We start from the raw sequence: 14,277 nt of genomic DNA, 5'->3' as shown, positions 1-14,277 counted from the left end.
ACAAGTTGAGAATTAAATATAAGAAGTACCTATCAAACTTTAGTTAGAACCTTTAAAAGTTTGCAAGTTTTTCCACTGGGATTAGATTCTGTAATTGACTCTACACCCCTTTAGACACCTCAATACTTAATTATGATAGTAAAAAAGTTGTACTCAAAGATTTGTTGACAGAAATAAAACTCTCTCAGACCTTATATAGAAAATGTAATCACAAATTTTGGACTTAAAACTAGAACACTACACTTAACGGCGCCCACGGCCTCGGCCTCCGCGGCCTCCTCTGGGTCCTCCGCGTCCGCCACGGCCTCTCCCGCGACCGCCTCGGGCGCCGGCACCTCCTCTTGGGAAACCTTCCCTCTTTCCTCGGCCTTTAGGAGTGTCATCGATTAATAGCGTCTCCAAAGGTAAGCTGTCAGGCAGCAAGTAATATCTAATATTGTTCCCACGAATGCTCAAAGTCTCCAGCTGTAATTCCTCTTTGTTTTTTAGCGTTACCTTCACGGCTTTCAGATGTGTGTTCATAGCAACATCGACTCCGGTTATAGTCCCGTGCACAACACTACCGTTCTTCAATTCTATTGTGACCGTCTCGTGACTCAACTTCATTAAAAATCTAACGAGTTTCATTTTTGTAGTTTTATTAGTTGACTTTATTGAAAAACAAATGCGGCGTCGGTTTAATAAATAACCTCAAACAAATTATAACCAAAATAGTTATGGCGGCTGTATGAATGATTCAGTATTGCCAGAAACTTTTTGGAAAATGTACCATTTAGATGCATTTAGTACATAATATCGATGGAACCATTAATTCCCGATTTGTTAGAATGTTCTATGAATTTTGACGAAGAAGGAGAACACCAAGACATCCTCTTTGATTTACGTCAAAATAATCTTCTTGTCTTCTTGAATTTGAAAGAAGTTGTCACCAAATACCTAGTTGAGAAAATAATTACAAAAAAGCAAAGACTTTATTGAATTTGCAGCTATCATGAATGCCGATGAAAGTCTAGATGAAACTCCAGCGGATCTCGATTTCGTAGACGTTAAGGAAGAGGAAGAAAATGAGAAAGAACAAGAAAAAACTGTTAGCGCTCGGTTGTTACTGACCAAAGAACAGGTACGACTTCACAAGATGGGTCATTTTCTCTTTCATTCATGAAATTTTACGTCTGAACAGTTTACACACTTCTTACATAAGCGAAAAGGTAGTTATTTTAATTGTAAATAGGGTATAAATAGACCAAGCAGTTTGCAATACCAAAATATAAAGTAAACTTGCTTTAATTACCCTGCCAACGTCTCCCCAGTTCATTAAATCAATAATCATAGCCTCGTAGTTTATAAACCAAACAAAATGGAAGCGGGGACTTTATCCGGAACTGCTGAATTTTCTGATGAAGAACCTGTTGAGGAGGAGATACTTCGTCCACCCACTTATACAGAGGTTGAGGCAAAATTCACTTTCACTGAAGCTCAGGTACTTGATAGCTCTAAGCCATAATCGAATTTTCTTTGGGTATAACTGTAAAGAGATTGGCTGTAGTTCAGTCAGTAGACTCAGTAGGTGAAAAGTGTCCCTCCCCATTCACTTTCGAGACAAATATGGACATATATCAAATTCCCGAAATCCGTAAGAAGGTGACAGCGCTTGTGGATATTTCGCTCGGTTGCCGAGACAACTACCGGTAGAAAGGATGCTGCCAGGATTCCCGCGATGGATTTTTCTGCTCGGAGTGTGTCACGTTGTAATGGTTACTTCCACACCAATTATTCTTCTCGCATAATAATAAATATAGTTCTTGCACTAACATACTTTATAATATTTCAGCAAAGTGACTTGCTCGAGGCTTTCAACCTTCTGGATTATACAGGAGAAGGAAAAATCAAAGCGGAGGATTTTCGGGTTGCAGTAAAAGCTCTAGGTAAACTTCGTTATCAATATTTATATTCTATCCAGTTACATAGGGAAGTTCTGTCCATATTTATGAGTGAGAAGACAGACGGAGAATTTTTTTTAAAGTAAAAAAAAATACTAGCCGAATGGCTTAGATTCAATCTAAGGGTTTTAATAAATAATTTGAAATAGAAGCAGAGAATACAAACAGAGCAGGAAGAAGAAGATTGTATTTTTAAGAACTAAAGTTTGAAATTCATTTTGTTTTCGACAGGTTATGAACCAACTAAAGAAGAGCTACAGAAGATGATAAACGCCGTGGACAAAGGGAACACTGGAAGGCTTAGTTTCGAGAACTTTCAAACTGCCATCATGAGGAAGATTATGTCCCAGGATAACGATGGAGATATTATGAAGAGTTTTCGCCTTTATGATATTGATGATACTGGTATTTAGCACGACAAACCTAGATAGCATTTCAAAGTAAAGCAGACTAGAAAAGAGATTTTTCCTTTCCAAACATAGCTTTAATCTGTTCCACCAACCACTTCCAGCATCTAGACAAAGAGAAGCACGGGGTCTATTTTTTTTTATCAATTCGATAGTTTTGGCAAGAAAGTTCGCATTAGAAGTTTTCAATAGGTAAAGAGTAGCTTGAATTGCAAGCTGGTTAATTAATAACAATATAATTTTTAGGACTCATCAGCTTCGATAACCTGAAAAAAGTTACTCAGATCTTGGAGATTCCGTTGACGGATGAAGAAATAGAGGAAATGATAGACGATGCTGATAAAGACTTCGACTCATTTGTAAGATATTTTATATTGATGATATTTTTTTTGTTGATACCAAACTTTTAGTCAAGATTATTAAAATATCGAAAATATTTTCAGGTATCTGTCGAAGAGTTTATGAAAATGATCAAAAACTGCGTTCATATCGTTACACCTTAGAATAGATATTAATTTCTACCAAAAGAAGAAAACTACTCTCGTTGTCTCTCGTCTGATTTTATGGTAGAATTATGTTATAACGAAACGTATTTTTAAAATAATACATAATTTATTGTAAACGTTTTAATTAATAATATACTTTAGAAATTATAATAATTTTGTTTTTATACATTTTCCAATAGTAAAAAACTTTCAAGTTCTCGAGGTCAAAATAAAACCGTCATCCCTTCCTTGAGCAGAATAGCAGCAGAAACAAAACGTTTGCGTTTGCGTCACCGAACGTTTGAATTTGTTTTGCTGTTAAATTTGAGCTGAACTAGAATTAACAAAAATAAGCCTTAAAAGCTGTATTGAGAAGCCTGGGTTGTTTTAATATATTGTATTTAAGTAATTGGTACTCAAAACTGTTAATCGATAACCATGGGTAAGTTTAAAATATCAAAATCATGTAATGTTGTTTGTGCTATATTCTATACTTAAATCTTCAAAATAATAATGTCCTGTATAATATTTCAGACCCCAACGATATAGACTTAGAATCTAAATGCGAGAATCTGATGAACATAGTCGTAGAATCAAGAAAAAGGTTTGGCAGAACGTGCGTAGACTACTTCCAAAAATGTTTGTTGGTGGAGAACAAACTATTGAATTTACAAGTCGAAACGATTTCCAACTGTCGTTTAAAACCTAAAAATGCTGTTCCAAGTGTAGACGATGATAATTCTAAGGATTTGGAAGATTTATTCGTTGAAATTGCTGAGAAACAAAAGCGTATTGAGAACTTGAGGAAAAAATTGAAGAATACGCATGAAGTTGTGTTGCAACTAGAAGCCGATGCGGTTGGAAGGAAACTGCGCGTACCTCTTACTGCTGAAAGGATGCTTGCACAAGCGAAAGCTAAGAAAATATAGCCCTATAAGTGTATAAGAAGTAATTTCCGGTCCTTTCTTATTTAAAAATGAAAAAGTAGCTGTGTCTGTCTCTTGCAGGCTTTCAAGCTATAACTATTGAACCGATTTAAATGAAATTTTGTAAATAGGTAGTATAGAAACTCGGAAAGGCCATGAGCTACACTTAATCCAGTTGTAGGAAGCGGTTCCCTGCTCGATGAAACTTGGGAACCTCTAATTTAGAGTATGATTTTATTAATAAACAGGTACAGGCATGGTCAATGAATGAGGATGAGTCAGGAAGGTATTGCAACATAACTGAAAAAGGAGATGACTAAAGAAATAAATGGACTGTGTAAGTCGATATGGCTAGAAGGAATGTTACTTATGATGTGACGGCAGATAGAGTATGGAAAAAGACACTGTGCCAATCACAAATTTTAATAAGAAATTGGGATAAGGGCAGAACGATGATGATGATTTAATCCTAGCATCACATCCAGTCCTTTTAAAACCACATTTCAAATGGACATTGACTAAAAGTGAATTAAACTGTATGTATTGTGAAGAGTTTTGTCTCTAGGAGCCTAGCCAACAGGTTTTTTTTGTAATATAATATTTAAAAATGTAAGAAAGCAGCCGAGCCACCATGAAAGTTTGCAATATCCACTGATCCACTGATATTGAATGCATTGGTAGGCTTTATTATATTATTATGTATGTATAGTTACGTTTAGATATATTCAAATATAATTCATAAAATAGATATAGTTTTTTCTTTGTAACCCACAGTGCTATACACATAGTAAATCCCTGAAACAGGGTCTTTTCTTGCCTAAAACCAAAACAGTTAATAATTCTAAATGGATAGTAAGATATTGATAAAACATGATCGTATAAAAATACCATTAGCGAATCAAAATTCAACTAAAAATCGTACCCTATTTGTATAGCGCTACAAACACATATGCAGTGGTCAAACTAAACTTCTGTTTACATTGTTACTGAGAACGAGACGTGGCCAAAATTCTGTTGCATCCTAAAATAATGTATAATTGTATACTATAACGAAATAATTACTCTAAACTGTAAAAAAATATAAAGTGGATTACTTATTTTTGTTAAGCGCTACCTAGACGGTCTAATATAACGCGCAATATTTTGTATCGTGGCATTATTTAAAGACTGCTTTGAGTTATTATTGAAAATTGCGCAATCGTTTATAGCGACTAGAATTAATTTTAATGCCGCTATATTTTTATTGTGTAATATTGCATAATATTATTGGAAGTCTGGAGGCTACCTTATTCTATTTAGTGTGTATCCGACATAGACATAATATTAGTAAACAGGACTGCGCATATAAACCCAAAAAACGAGCCGAGTGAAACAGTTAGTACGGAGGCTGTCTGTCCCTTTCTAATAGGGTGACTATGAGATTAAGCTATGTGAGACAAATCCGAATTTGCTAAGATTATTAAACACAGATTAGTATTGAAGTTTTAACTTACGCAGTTTGTGACCTTAAGATACTTATAGAGGCTTTTAATAATTAGCGGAAATTAGCAGTATAAAAGCAGGAAGATTCGAAGTGAAGACTGTTTTTTTTGTATTTCTACTTCATATATAGACTGCTGAGCCATTTATGTCGCCTTTCTTCATTTTTTTGGGAAGCTATAACAATAGTACAACAGTTTTAAAATCCATCACCCATATTTTGACTCGTTACAAGAATTCATGGGCACCCTAGTTGTTTGGTTTACGAAAATGTTATTATTAGCTAACCTGTGGAACGATATATTGCAACCACCATAGGATTCACTTTTGCAAGTAGAAACGCAACACTTTTTCACCATTTTAATAGTTTAAATTGATTTAATACAAAAAAATATAAACAAAATTTTAAATGCTGATTACGCGCCAAGAATGTTCAGGGTTACCGCTAGAAAATAAAAAAAAGCAAAATAAAAATTTATGTTGTTTATGTTTTAATAATAAATACGAATAAATTAATGCGATTGTTATTAATTTGTTGACTTACAATTGTTAAAATAAGATAAAAATATAAGTGATTCAATTGTTTTTTGGGAAGACAAAACTTTTGATCACAACATTTTTTTATGCTGGCAAGGTGTTAGAAAGAGACAAACAGCCTCCGTTCGAACTATCCCTCTCGGCTCGGATTTGCCTCTGTGTATTATGCAACCAATTTAGTACCTTATTGCGTTAGAATAGAGTTATTTTCGTAAATATATATTTTGAGCGTGCGCAATCTTGTTTAGTAATATTATATCTATGGTATCCGAACACCACTTGTGCATGATTTTTTATCTGTGTTCCGGTTGTAACATAGACAACTGTACTAAACTTATAAATAAAGCCATGTGTACACAAGGTATTCTCTGTAAACATACTAATGAAAAAAATAAATAATGCATGTAAAAGGGTTTTATTTCTTTACTTTTACCTAATAATATAGCGTATTTATAAAAATCTTAAACTAAATTATTTTTCAACAATTTTTACTCTAGTTATTTTGAGCAAGGAGTTCGCTATCAGTATTCAAGTTTTTCAGAGATATCGGTAACTAAGCAACTAGTTTTGTCAAAGTTGTTAATATGATCAGTAGAAAATCTTTCGAACTTCGGACGCATATCGCAGTTAATAGGGCACGTTTGCAAGATAGCAATCTCCGTGTATTATTCATTCTTACGTTAGTAGTGACTATTTTATTCGATTTGAACGGAGCGAAAGGCCAAGCGATGACTGAAATTCAATCTCTTTTTAAAGAGCACTGTGTCGTCCCTGACGTGATAAGCATTCCACCTCCAGATGTTTTGACTGTTAAGTACCCCAGCGGTTCGACTGTGGAGACAGCCAAAGAACTCACTCCCACCCAAGTGAAAGATCAGCCTACAGTAACATGGGCCGCTAAGGAACAAGAATATTATACTCTGGCTATGGTGGACCCCGATGCCCCCAGCCGTGAACATCCCAAGTTCCGTGAATGGCATCACTGGCTCGTTGGCAATATTCTTGGCACAAATGTTGGCAAAGGTGAAATATTATCTGACTACATTGGTTCAGGCCCCCCAAAAGGAACAGGATTACATCGCTATGTATTTTTAGTTTATAAACAGCCAGAAAAATGTGATTTTTCAAAAGTTATTAAGCTGCCGAATAACTCTGGTGACAAAAGAGGAAAGTTTTCTATTGCAAAATTCGCCCAGCAATTCAAACTTGGAACCCCGGTTGCTGGAAACTTCTATGTTGCCAAATATGACGACTATGTGCCAAAATTATACGCAAAATTAAAGGGGTAATTGAATCCTCATAAAATTCATAAAAACCACAAAGTGATAAAATAAAACGTGTATATAGCGCTTTACGTGTGAACATCCGTTAGTTTGTCTATGGTAGTGATCGATAATTTCCGCCTCCGCGTGACATTTCCATTTTTCGGTCGTGTCCGCCATTACATTTTGGAGTTTGCGTAAATTGGTCGTAGCTCTGCGAGCACACATCACCGCGCGTTATCAGTGACAGTTAGTTCGTGTACGTGCGTAGTATCGCAGTGTTTCGTGGAACAAAGAGCCCCGACGTTCAATCGTATGTCCATCCAGAATCTGAACACATTCGACCCATTCGCCGATGCTATCAAAAGCTCGGAAGACGACGTTCAAGATGGTCTAGTCCACGTCCGAATCCAGCAGCGGAACGGGCGTAAGACGCTGACAACGGTGCAGGGCCTGTCGTCGGAATATGACCTGAAGAAGATAGTGCGGGCATGCAAGAAGGAGTTCGCGTGCAACGGAACCGTCGTGGAGCACCCGGAGTACGGCGAGGTGCTGCAGCTTCAGGGCGACCAGCGCGAGAACATTTGCCAGTGGCTGACTAAGTCGGGCCTCGTCAAGCCCGAGCAGCTCAAGGTGCACGGCTTCTGAGCCCGCGCTCGTACACACGTAACATGTTCACCGTTCATAGTCTTCTTATATTATGAGAGCGTGCGCGTTATTGTAAAACCCTATCGAATATGTATTTAGAAAGCACAGACGTTTACAGAGAAGAGATTACACGGCCGCAGTGGCCATCCGCACCCTGTGCCTTGCGACTCCCATGTAAAAAGTTTAATATTATATATATTATCGACGCCGTCTCACGTCCTTAGTTGCAATTAAACTGAACGAAATAGTAATAATCGCTTTTTGTTTTTTACGACATTGTATTTTTAAATTGCTGTAATGATTCAATTAATAATAAAACGATTACACATGTTTTTATACTAGTGGTGTTTTTTTATTGTGTCGTGGTGGCACAGGTAACCTAACGGGACTGCTGTGTGTACAGTAAGTGAAAGTAAGCAGGCGAGAGGTGCTATGCCGTGCCGCCTTTTCGTCGGATTCGTCATGCTGTTGCCTGCCGGTTGTGTGCGAAATTCGCAAATACCTGCGCCAGTGAAACATCGCTATATACATTCCATTGCTATCATTCACCTCAATTTAGACTCGTATTTTAGCCTTTGAATCTCTGAACAACATTCCTAAACTAAAGCCAGTTATATCGTCACAACTCCTTATTTATCATCAATTGTTTGTGACAAAGACTCAAGCTAATGATTCCGTTAAGATATTTATCTATATGGGTGAATAATGCAATTATAAATTATTACAGCGAAAATGACGCACGGTATCTGCCGTGAGCTAAATAATATCTTTCATTTACATTTCCCGCTTTGCTAGACAGTTGACAAGCACACATATCGGTGGCGCATCAATGTATTCAAAACCCGCGTTCCATCGATAACTTTGTCGAGAATATCGTCCGTGACAAACAAGGAAGGAATTGAGTTTTATTAACACGATTCGTTGACATTGTAGCTCTTATTGCGAGGTAATAAAAGCTATTTTATAGATACAGGAAAAAATGTGTAGTGAGTCACGTCCCCGTTTTAGCTAGGCTGTTACCGTTGAGGTCACCGGCTCGAGTGGGCACTAAATGTGAAAATTAGAGATTGATATGAATAAATGATTAACACCTATGTTTAAATCAGTGGAATTTGCTGCTGACGGAGTTTTCGGTTGCTGTCTCGTATATAGCAACTTAAAACCTGTAATAAAATGTTAAAAACTAAATAAATAAGCTGACAAGGTTACAAAGGTCGGCAGACGTGTACACAAAGATGTATTTTGACTGCTTAGAGATAACAAACAAGGAATTGATGTTAACAGCTAACTTTAACGTAGGATTAAACGGACACAGTTAATTGGTCCGTTATTTATCAATAGGTATCTGCTATTACATAAAATATCATCTTTTCATTATTTTATAAGTCAGTTAGTAACTACTATTGTTATCAGCCGAGGTTTGTATCTAATCGAGTACTTAACATAGTAAACTAACAGCCGGTCGTCAGTCTCCAAGCCATGGATTGCTGAAGATGGAAAATGCAGCAGAAGTCTGTCAAGATGGTTATAACTTCGCCTCGTCACATTATCAGACACGTTCCAGGCTTCCTAATTAGATAAAAGGGCCCATTCAAGAAGTTAAGTGTTCCGCAGTTGTGGAAAGCATCCTAGTTGACAAACATAAAGATACTTGTCTGGACATAGAAAGTCGGTAAAGTAAATAAAAATAAAAAAAGGAAATTAGTTACGAACATAAAAAGGTCCCAATTATAGCTAACTTTATTTTAACACTAACTTCCGCTATTGGTTTCGCCTCTCCTATAGCTTTCCTAGTTAAGTGGGCTATTAACACTGAAATGACTTTTCAAATCTGTCTAGTTACTCATGAGATAAGCTCGTTCAAACAAAAGTACCTATATAATATACCTAGGTACCTACTATTTGAATAAATAGGTATTAAAGATGGAGTTAAAATCACGGTAAACAGCTAAATACTTGTTTATTCCAGAGGAAACATTCTAGTACCTGATTGCGTCATAATAAATCTGAAATGTGCAAACTATACAATAAAGGTACAGACAACAGCAGTAAATACATGAATCATCCGAATATTCAGTGACTGATGCAATTCGCCCTGGCTCTAAACTGTCGAATAGGTAGATTTTTTGCTTAGCTAGCAACAGCGATGTTTGTTGCCGCGTTGGAGAAAAAATACTGAATAATAATTGAGTTTTTTAGCAGACGTGATCATCGATTCGTTTTTAAAGTGTAGGTAAACAAGTATAGCTATGATTTGGCAGACTAAAATATGAGAGAATTGCTTACTTCAATAAAAACTATGCTATCTCGTTCCTGACTAATTTAAAATCGGATAAGTTTTTCTATATTTGTGCACACGCTTATGTTGTACGTGTAGCCATTATAAGAGAGAACTATTGTCCAAATCTAGGCTACTTGAGACTACCTAGTTAGAAAAACACCACGTGTTGTAGTGTAAGCTATACCACACGCTATGTTACAACGCGTTCGATATTAAGTACTTTGTAAGGCACTGTGTAATAACGTGGGGATACTCGCCGAATAGTACCTATATCTTTAATCTTTATGAAGATAAACAGAAATAAATATATAAGTACCTATATGCATAATTTATAGCACTCAATGAATATTGTGAAGTAGATCAGCGATTATAACGTACTACGATATGATGCCCTCGATGCTGACGACGATGAAGGTAAGTATGATAAAGCTGCGTAAGTTTGTACTTGATAGAACCTTAAAGAATGCAGAATTTGGGTTGTTAAAATATGATTTATAATAATGTTGAAGGAGCTTTCTTTTTACTTTACAAGGCCACCTTTCGGAAATGATATTTTTCTACTTCTCTTACGTTTAGTTATTTATCTTAAAAAAATAAGCATAGCAGAAACGAAACGGCGATGAGCAATCCTCTCCAATTTGATCTGTCAAACTGACGTTTTGACAACACAAATTTTGGAAATTCTGCATTGTATCTGCAGTATTTAATTTGGGTTGATTTCTAATAAAATCAAAGCAAATATAACAACAAACATTCATTGGAAATATGCTGTAAATTATAAAACAGTTCATCAATTGACAACTACAGTTCTTTATTCAAATAAGGTGGTGACTGAAACTTATAAGTTTGCTCAATACACTATCAAAAAGCTGTGTTTTCGAAGTAGTTTCAATATAATTTGAATTTCAGTGTATGGTAATAAGAAGCTAATATGTCGGATAAGATGTTGACGCTGGGCCAGCGCGTGATGGTGGTCGGGAAAGACGTAAAAGGCTCTGTTGCGTATGTCGGCTACCCTACCTTTGCAACTGGGAAATGGATTGGCGTTATTCTTGATGAGCCGAAGGGAAAAAACAATGGTACTGTTCGTGGACACGCTTATTTTACGGTAAGGCTCTACTACGTGCTGTTTATCTAATGATTTTGAGAAAAATTGACCTTATGTCAGAGTTCAAACACAATTTGCATATTAGTGAGAGTAAATTCTGTATTGTGCGGTTTTTATTGAGCTTAATAGTTGGTATGAACCATCTATAATGCTGTTAGGTCAGCTACATTATTGTACCATCCTAATTGATTTCCTTGATGATAATAGAATAACAAAATAATCAGGAATATTAATTTTACTGTATTCAAACCCGGTACTATAACCTGTCAATTAGTAATAAGATTATTAGTCGCTGATGAGGGACAACAGCTTGTAATCACCATCAAAACTACTCTCTACTGCCTAACAGACAATATCTACAGTAGTGCCACTTACCTGCTTCAAGGGGATTTTCCAGCATATTGAAATAATGGCATGTTCTCATTTAAGGAGATCAGCCAGCTGCGCAGGACATGTTATAGTGCACTCTTATAGCGCGATGGAACCACTAGACCAACAATACATATTGAAATATACATACATTAATTAAATATACCTTGCTTTGGCATGATATCACAACATTTGCAATAACAAAGTAACTATTTGGAGTTTAGAAAAACTTCAACAAATACAGTTAAAATTTACATCCTATTTGTATTTCTACAGTTGAATGAACTGCACTAATAACTAGGATTTCATAATTCCGTTCCACCAAGGACTTATGAAATAGCGTTCAATACAATCTTTTCTTTTTTTTACAGTACAAAACCTTAACTGTTAGTGAAAACATATATTCCTTATATCCCTTAGAAACTTTTCTAATATCTACATTTATAACGCATGCTGTGATCATCTATAAGTGACTATCACACATGCAAATTCAGTATACAACCATTTTGAAACTCGGGAAGTGTTAACGTTTTTGAAGAACTGATTAAAGATATACGAACTGTAATTAATATAAAGATGAATTCTCGCAAAAAACAAAAGCGGTAAGTTGTTCTTTTGTTTCAACCTTTCAGTGTGAAGAGAACTACGGTGTCTTTGTACGTCAAACTCAAATACAGTTGTTGGACCCGGAAGACAATCCGATGGAAACTTCTCTGACGACTCCGTCCGAGGAGCCGAAGTCTGCTGCGTCTAATAGACGTTTGAGCAGGTATGTTGACTGTGTGCTGTATGCGGATGTGTTAAGGTCAATATTGCATTTACATTTTGCTTTGAAGAAGGTTTTTGAAAGTATATTGCCAAGTTTTAGATATCTTAGGTCTTAGTTTGTTCATTGGCCATCTATACTTATCTCAAGTAAAGCAGAAGGGTTTGTTTCTTTGAACGCGCTAATCTTATTCTATCAATCTCAGATATTCTAATTCTGGTGAAGAGGAATAGGCTAGGATCGCCCAAAATGCGCGTGAAGTAATTCTGAAACGTTAACCACTGGCAAATTAGTAGGTAGGTAGTAAAGAAAAAATTCAATAGATAAATCTGAATTTGATAGCATAGAATATTCTGTTAATATGATTATCATTTCGTTTATTTATTAATGCCTTCAAGAACCTACAGTAGCTTCACAATTTCATATAGTTAAAATGTAAAATGCAATATTGACCCATAAGAAGTTTCTACTGAATTTGTGTAAATTGTCATAAATTCAAGGGGATTAAATTAATCCAAGATTTGTACACAGACCTATTTATATATGTCCATAAATAAGATAAAAAGGGAGTAAAGTTATTGGTCTGCCTACATGTTTTGTAAAGGGGTTGTTTTGTCTCACGAAAGCGGGTGAGCTATACTTGTATGTCTAAATATACATGCACATTGTATTTGTCATCTTCATTGGCATTCCTTAAAATCCGGCCCACTATATGTAGAGTAACATAGAAGAAAGAATTGGAAGATTCAGATAGGTTGACCTGCTGTTTATACACTTACACACAAGCATGGCTTACCCGCTTTCATGAGATAAAAGTTTTTGTCTTATTTCTATTGTCTTTTAGTAATTTATAATATTAAATCTATTTATATTGTAAAGGTGTGTGAAGTAACTGGGTTTCAGCATGTTATTGACTATTAGATTTAGATAAAAACTACTAAACTTAAAGAAAGCAACATTTAACTTAAAATAGATTAATAATTGTGTATTTCAATGTTGTGATTGTAAATTTTTTAAATTAACATAGTAGTATTTATATGAAAGAGTTTTGTTTTTAAAAACAAAATCTACCAATTATTTTCTAAGTCCTACTGCGGCAACACCGACAAGTCCGGAAGGCGCCCGAAAACATACGAAAGGGTACTTATTTACATGTATAGTAGAAAAATGCTATAGAAAACAAGTAAATAAGGAGTTTTGCTGTAATGTTGCCAGGAAAATCAAGGTATTTTCTTCTAGTAGAGCCAGTGTTGCTAGTATACAAAAACAACAAACTACCCTTTTGGTACGATACACATATGCTTGAGTATTTCACAATGTTGCCAGATTAAAATGATTTAATTTTGGTAAAGGTTTTTTTGCACTATTGTAATTATATTGTGACGGTACAATTAAGGGGCATGAAATAAATTGGGAATAAACGGGGTTTAGTAGTAATTACCTGTGGTAGAAATCTGTAGCCAGTGTTTTTTAGTCTTGTAGTACCAAATATTTTTTTAATTTAGATAATTAAATAAGTTAATACTAATTATTTCCACATCAAAATTGCTATTCCATCGTTAGGGAACTGATATCTTTTTTAGTATCCTTTAGATTCCCTCTTTTTGGGCTAAAGTAAAAGTAAAGTAGTTCTTCTATTGTAGAAATAAATATTAATTCATCTGATGTATTTACTCTTAAAATCCTGTATTCCACTAGTACTTGAAATTAGCAGACTATACTTTATGAGCAATGTAAATTAACAACTGACCTGAAAACTTTATTGTACGGCCAGAAAGCTAACTTCAGACAGACAATTTTTTTCAGACAAACTGTAGATGGTCTTGCTAAAAAGTTGTATAGCTTATATTCATATTTATTTCAGTTCTCTAAACAAATAACAATGTACAGGGCGTGTTCAGAATAGATTTACATTAAAAAACTCCTAAATGGCACATACACCTTTTAAATGTGACGATATCATCTTTATTATGTTAAAAATAAAATTGTATTTAAGTTGTAAAAAAAAACACTGAACACCCTACAAAAGTAATATCTGCAGTTTTCTTCTAAAAGGATCTGGTTTGAAA

General features: G+C 35.3%; 6 protein-coding genes across 7 annotated transcripts in view; 5 read left to right on the top strand and 1 right to left on the bottom strand.

The window, feature by feature from the left end:
* Positions 1-187: 187 nt before the first annotated feature.
* Smd1 (Small ribonucleoprotein particle protein SmD1) lies at positions 188-748 on the bottom strand. Its single transcript, XM_021340942.3, has one exon. It carries the CDS (start codon positions 625-627, stop codon positions 244-246), a length of 384 nt encoding a protein of 127 aa, XP_021196617.1. The 5' UTR covers positions 628-748; the 3' UTR covers positions 188-243.
* Positions 749-907: 159 nt separating this feature from the next.
* LOC110380819 (uncharacterized) lies at positions 908-2,898 on the top strand. 2 transcript variants are annotated; one of them, XM_021340937.3, is made up of 5 exons: positions 908-1,120; positions 1,832-1,925; positions 2,172-2,345; positions 2,594-2,706; positions 2,791-2,898. In XM_021340937.3, exons 1-5 carry the CDS (start codon positions 992-994, stop codon positions 2,848-2,850), a joined length of 570 nt encoding a protein of 189 aa, XP_021196612.2. In that variant the 5' UTR covers positions 908-991; the 3' UTR covers positions 2,851-2,898. The 2 variants fall into 2 exon arrangements, with proteins under 2 accessions (XP_021196612.2, XP_063899097.1); XM_064043027.1 differs by lacking the exon at positions 908-1,120 and adding an exon at positions 1,338-1,480.
* Positions 2,899-3,104: 206 nt separating this feature from the next.
* LOC110380810 (uncharacterized) lies at positions 3,105-4,450 on the top strand. Its single transcript, XM_021340926.3, has 2 exons — positions 3,105-3,274; positions 3,367-4,450. The coding sequence occupies exons 1-2, from the start codon at positions 3,271-3,273 to the stop codon at positions 3,759-3,761; spliced, it is 399 nt and encodes a 132-aa protein (XP_021196601.3). The 5' UTR covers positions 3,105-3,270; the 3' UTR covers positions 3,762-4,450.
* Positions 4,451-6,336: 1,886 nt separating this feature from the next.
* LOC110380811 (protein D3) lies at positions 6,337-7,070 on the top strand. Its single transcript, XM_021340927.3, has one exon. The coding sequence runs from the start codon at positions 6,359-6,361 to the stop codon at positions 7,061-7,063; it is 705 nt and encodes a 234-aa protein (XP_021196602.3). The 5' UTR covers positions 6,337-6,358; the 3' UTR covers positions 7,064-7,070.
* Positions 7,071-7,150: 80 nt separating this feature from the next.
* LOC110380812 (eukaryotic translation initiation factor eIF1) lies at positions 7,151-8,025 on the top strand. The gene has a single exon (XM_021340928.3). The coding sequence runs from the start codon at positions 7,352-7,354 to the stop codon at positions 7,682-7,684; it is 333 nt and encodes a 110-aa protein (XP_021196603.1). The 5' UTR covers positions 7,151-7,351; the 3' UTR covers positions 7,685-8,025.
* A 2,572-nt stretch (positions 8,026-10,597) lies between these two features.
* LOC110380806 (dynactin subunit 1) overlaps positions 10,598-14,277 on the top strand; it is a 40,453-nt gene continuing 36,773 nt past the window's right edge. The window contains exons 1-3 of the mRNA XM_064043026.1: positions 10,598-10,789; positions 10,875-11,073; positions 12,075-12,211. Coding sequence (XP_063899096.1) covers positions 10,897-11,073; positions 12,075-12,211 — 314 coding nt within the window. The 5' untranslated portion in view covers positions 10,598-10,789; positions 10,875-10,896. The remainder of the gene's footprint in view (positions 10,790-10,874; positions 11,074-12,074; positions 12,212-14,277) is intronic.

Source organism: Helicoverpa armigera, chromosome 30 (genome assembly GCF_030705265.1).
Source record: "Helicoverpa armigera isolate CAAS_96S chromosome 30, ASM3070526v1, whole genome shotgun sequence".
NCBI classification, from domain to species: domain Eukaryota; kingdom Metazoa; phylum Arthropoda; class Insecta; order Lepidoptera; family Noctuidae; genus Helicoverpa; species Helicoverpa armigera.
Note: the sequence above shows the minus strand (reverse complement) of the source record. Positions and strands in the feature narration are given on the sequence as shown.

What these genes read in the sequence shown, in the direction of transcription:
- Smd1 (XM_021340942.3), bottom strand. Translation starts at nt 627, where the DNA reads ATGAAACTCGTTAGATTTTTAATGAAGTTGAGTCACGAGACGGTCACA.
- LOC110380819 (XM_021340937.3), top strand. Translation starts at nt 992, where the DNA reads ATGAATGCCGATGAAAGTCTAGATGAAACTCCAGCGGATCTCGATTTC. An exon ending in TGTTACTGACCAAAGAACAG is followed by an intron (nt 1,121 to 1,831) that starts GTACGACTTCAC and finishes ATAATATTTCAG; the next exon opens with CAAAGTGACTTGCTCGAGGC. An exon ending in GGTTGCAGTAAAAGCTCTAG is followed by an intron (nt 1,926 to 2,171) that starts GTAAACTTCGTT and finishes TGTTTTCGACAG; the next exon opens with GTTATGAACCAACTAAAGAA.
- LOC110380811 (XM_021340927.3), top strand. Translation starts at nt 6,359, where the DNA reads ATGATCAGTAGAAAATCTTTCGAACTTCGGACGCATATCGCAGTTAAT.
- LOC110380812 (XM_021340928.3), top strand. Translation starts at nt 7,352, where the DNA reads ATGTCCATCCAGAATCTGAACACATTCGACCCATTCGCCGATGCTATC.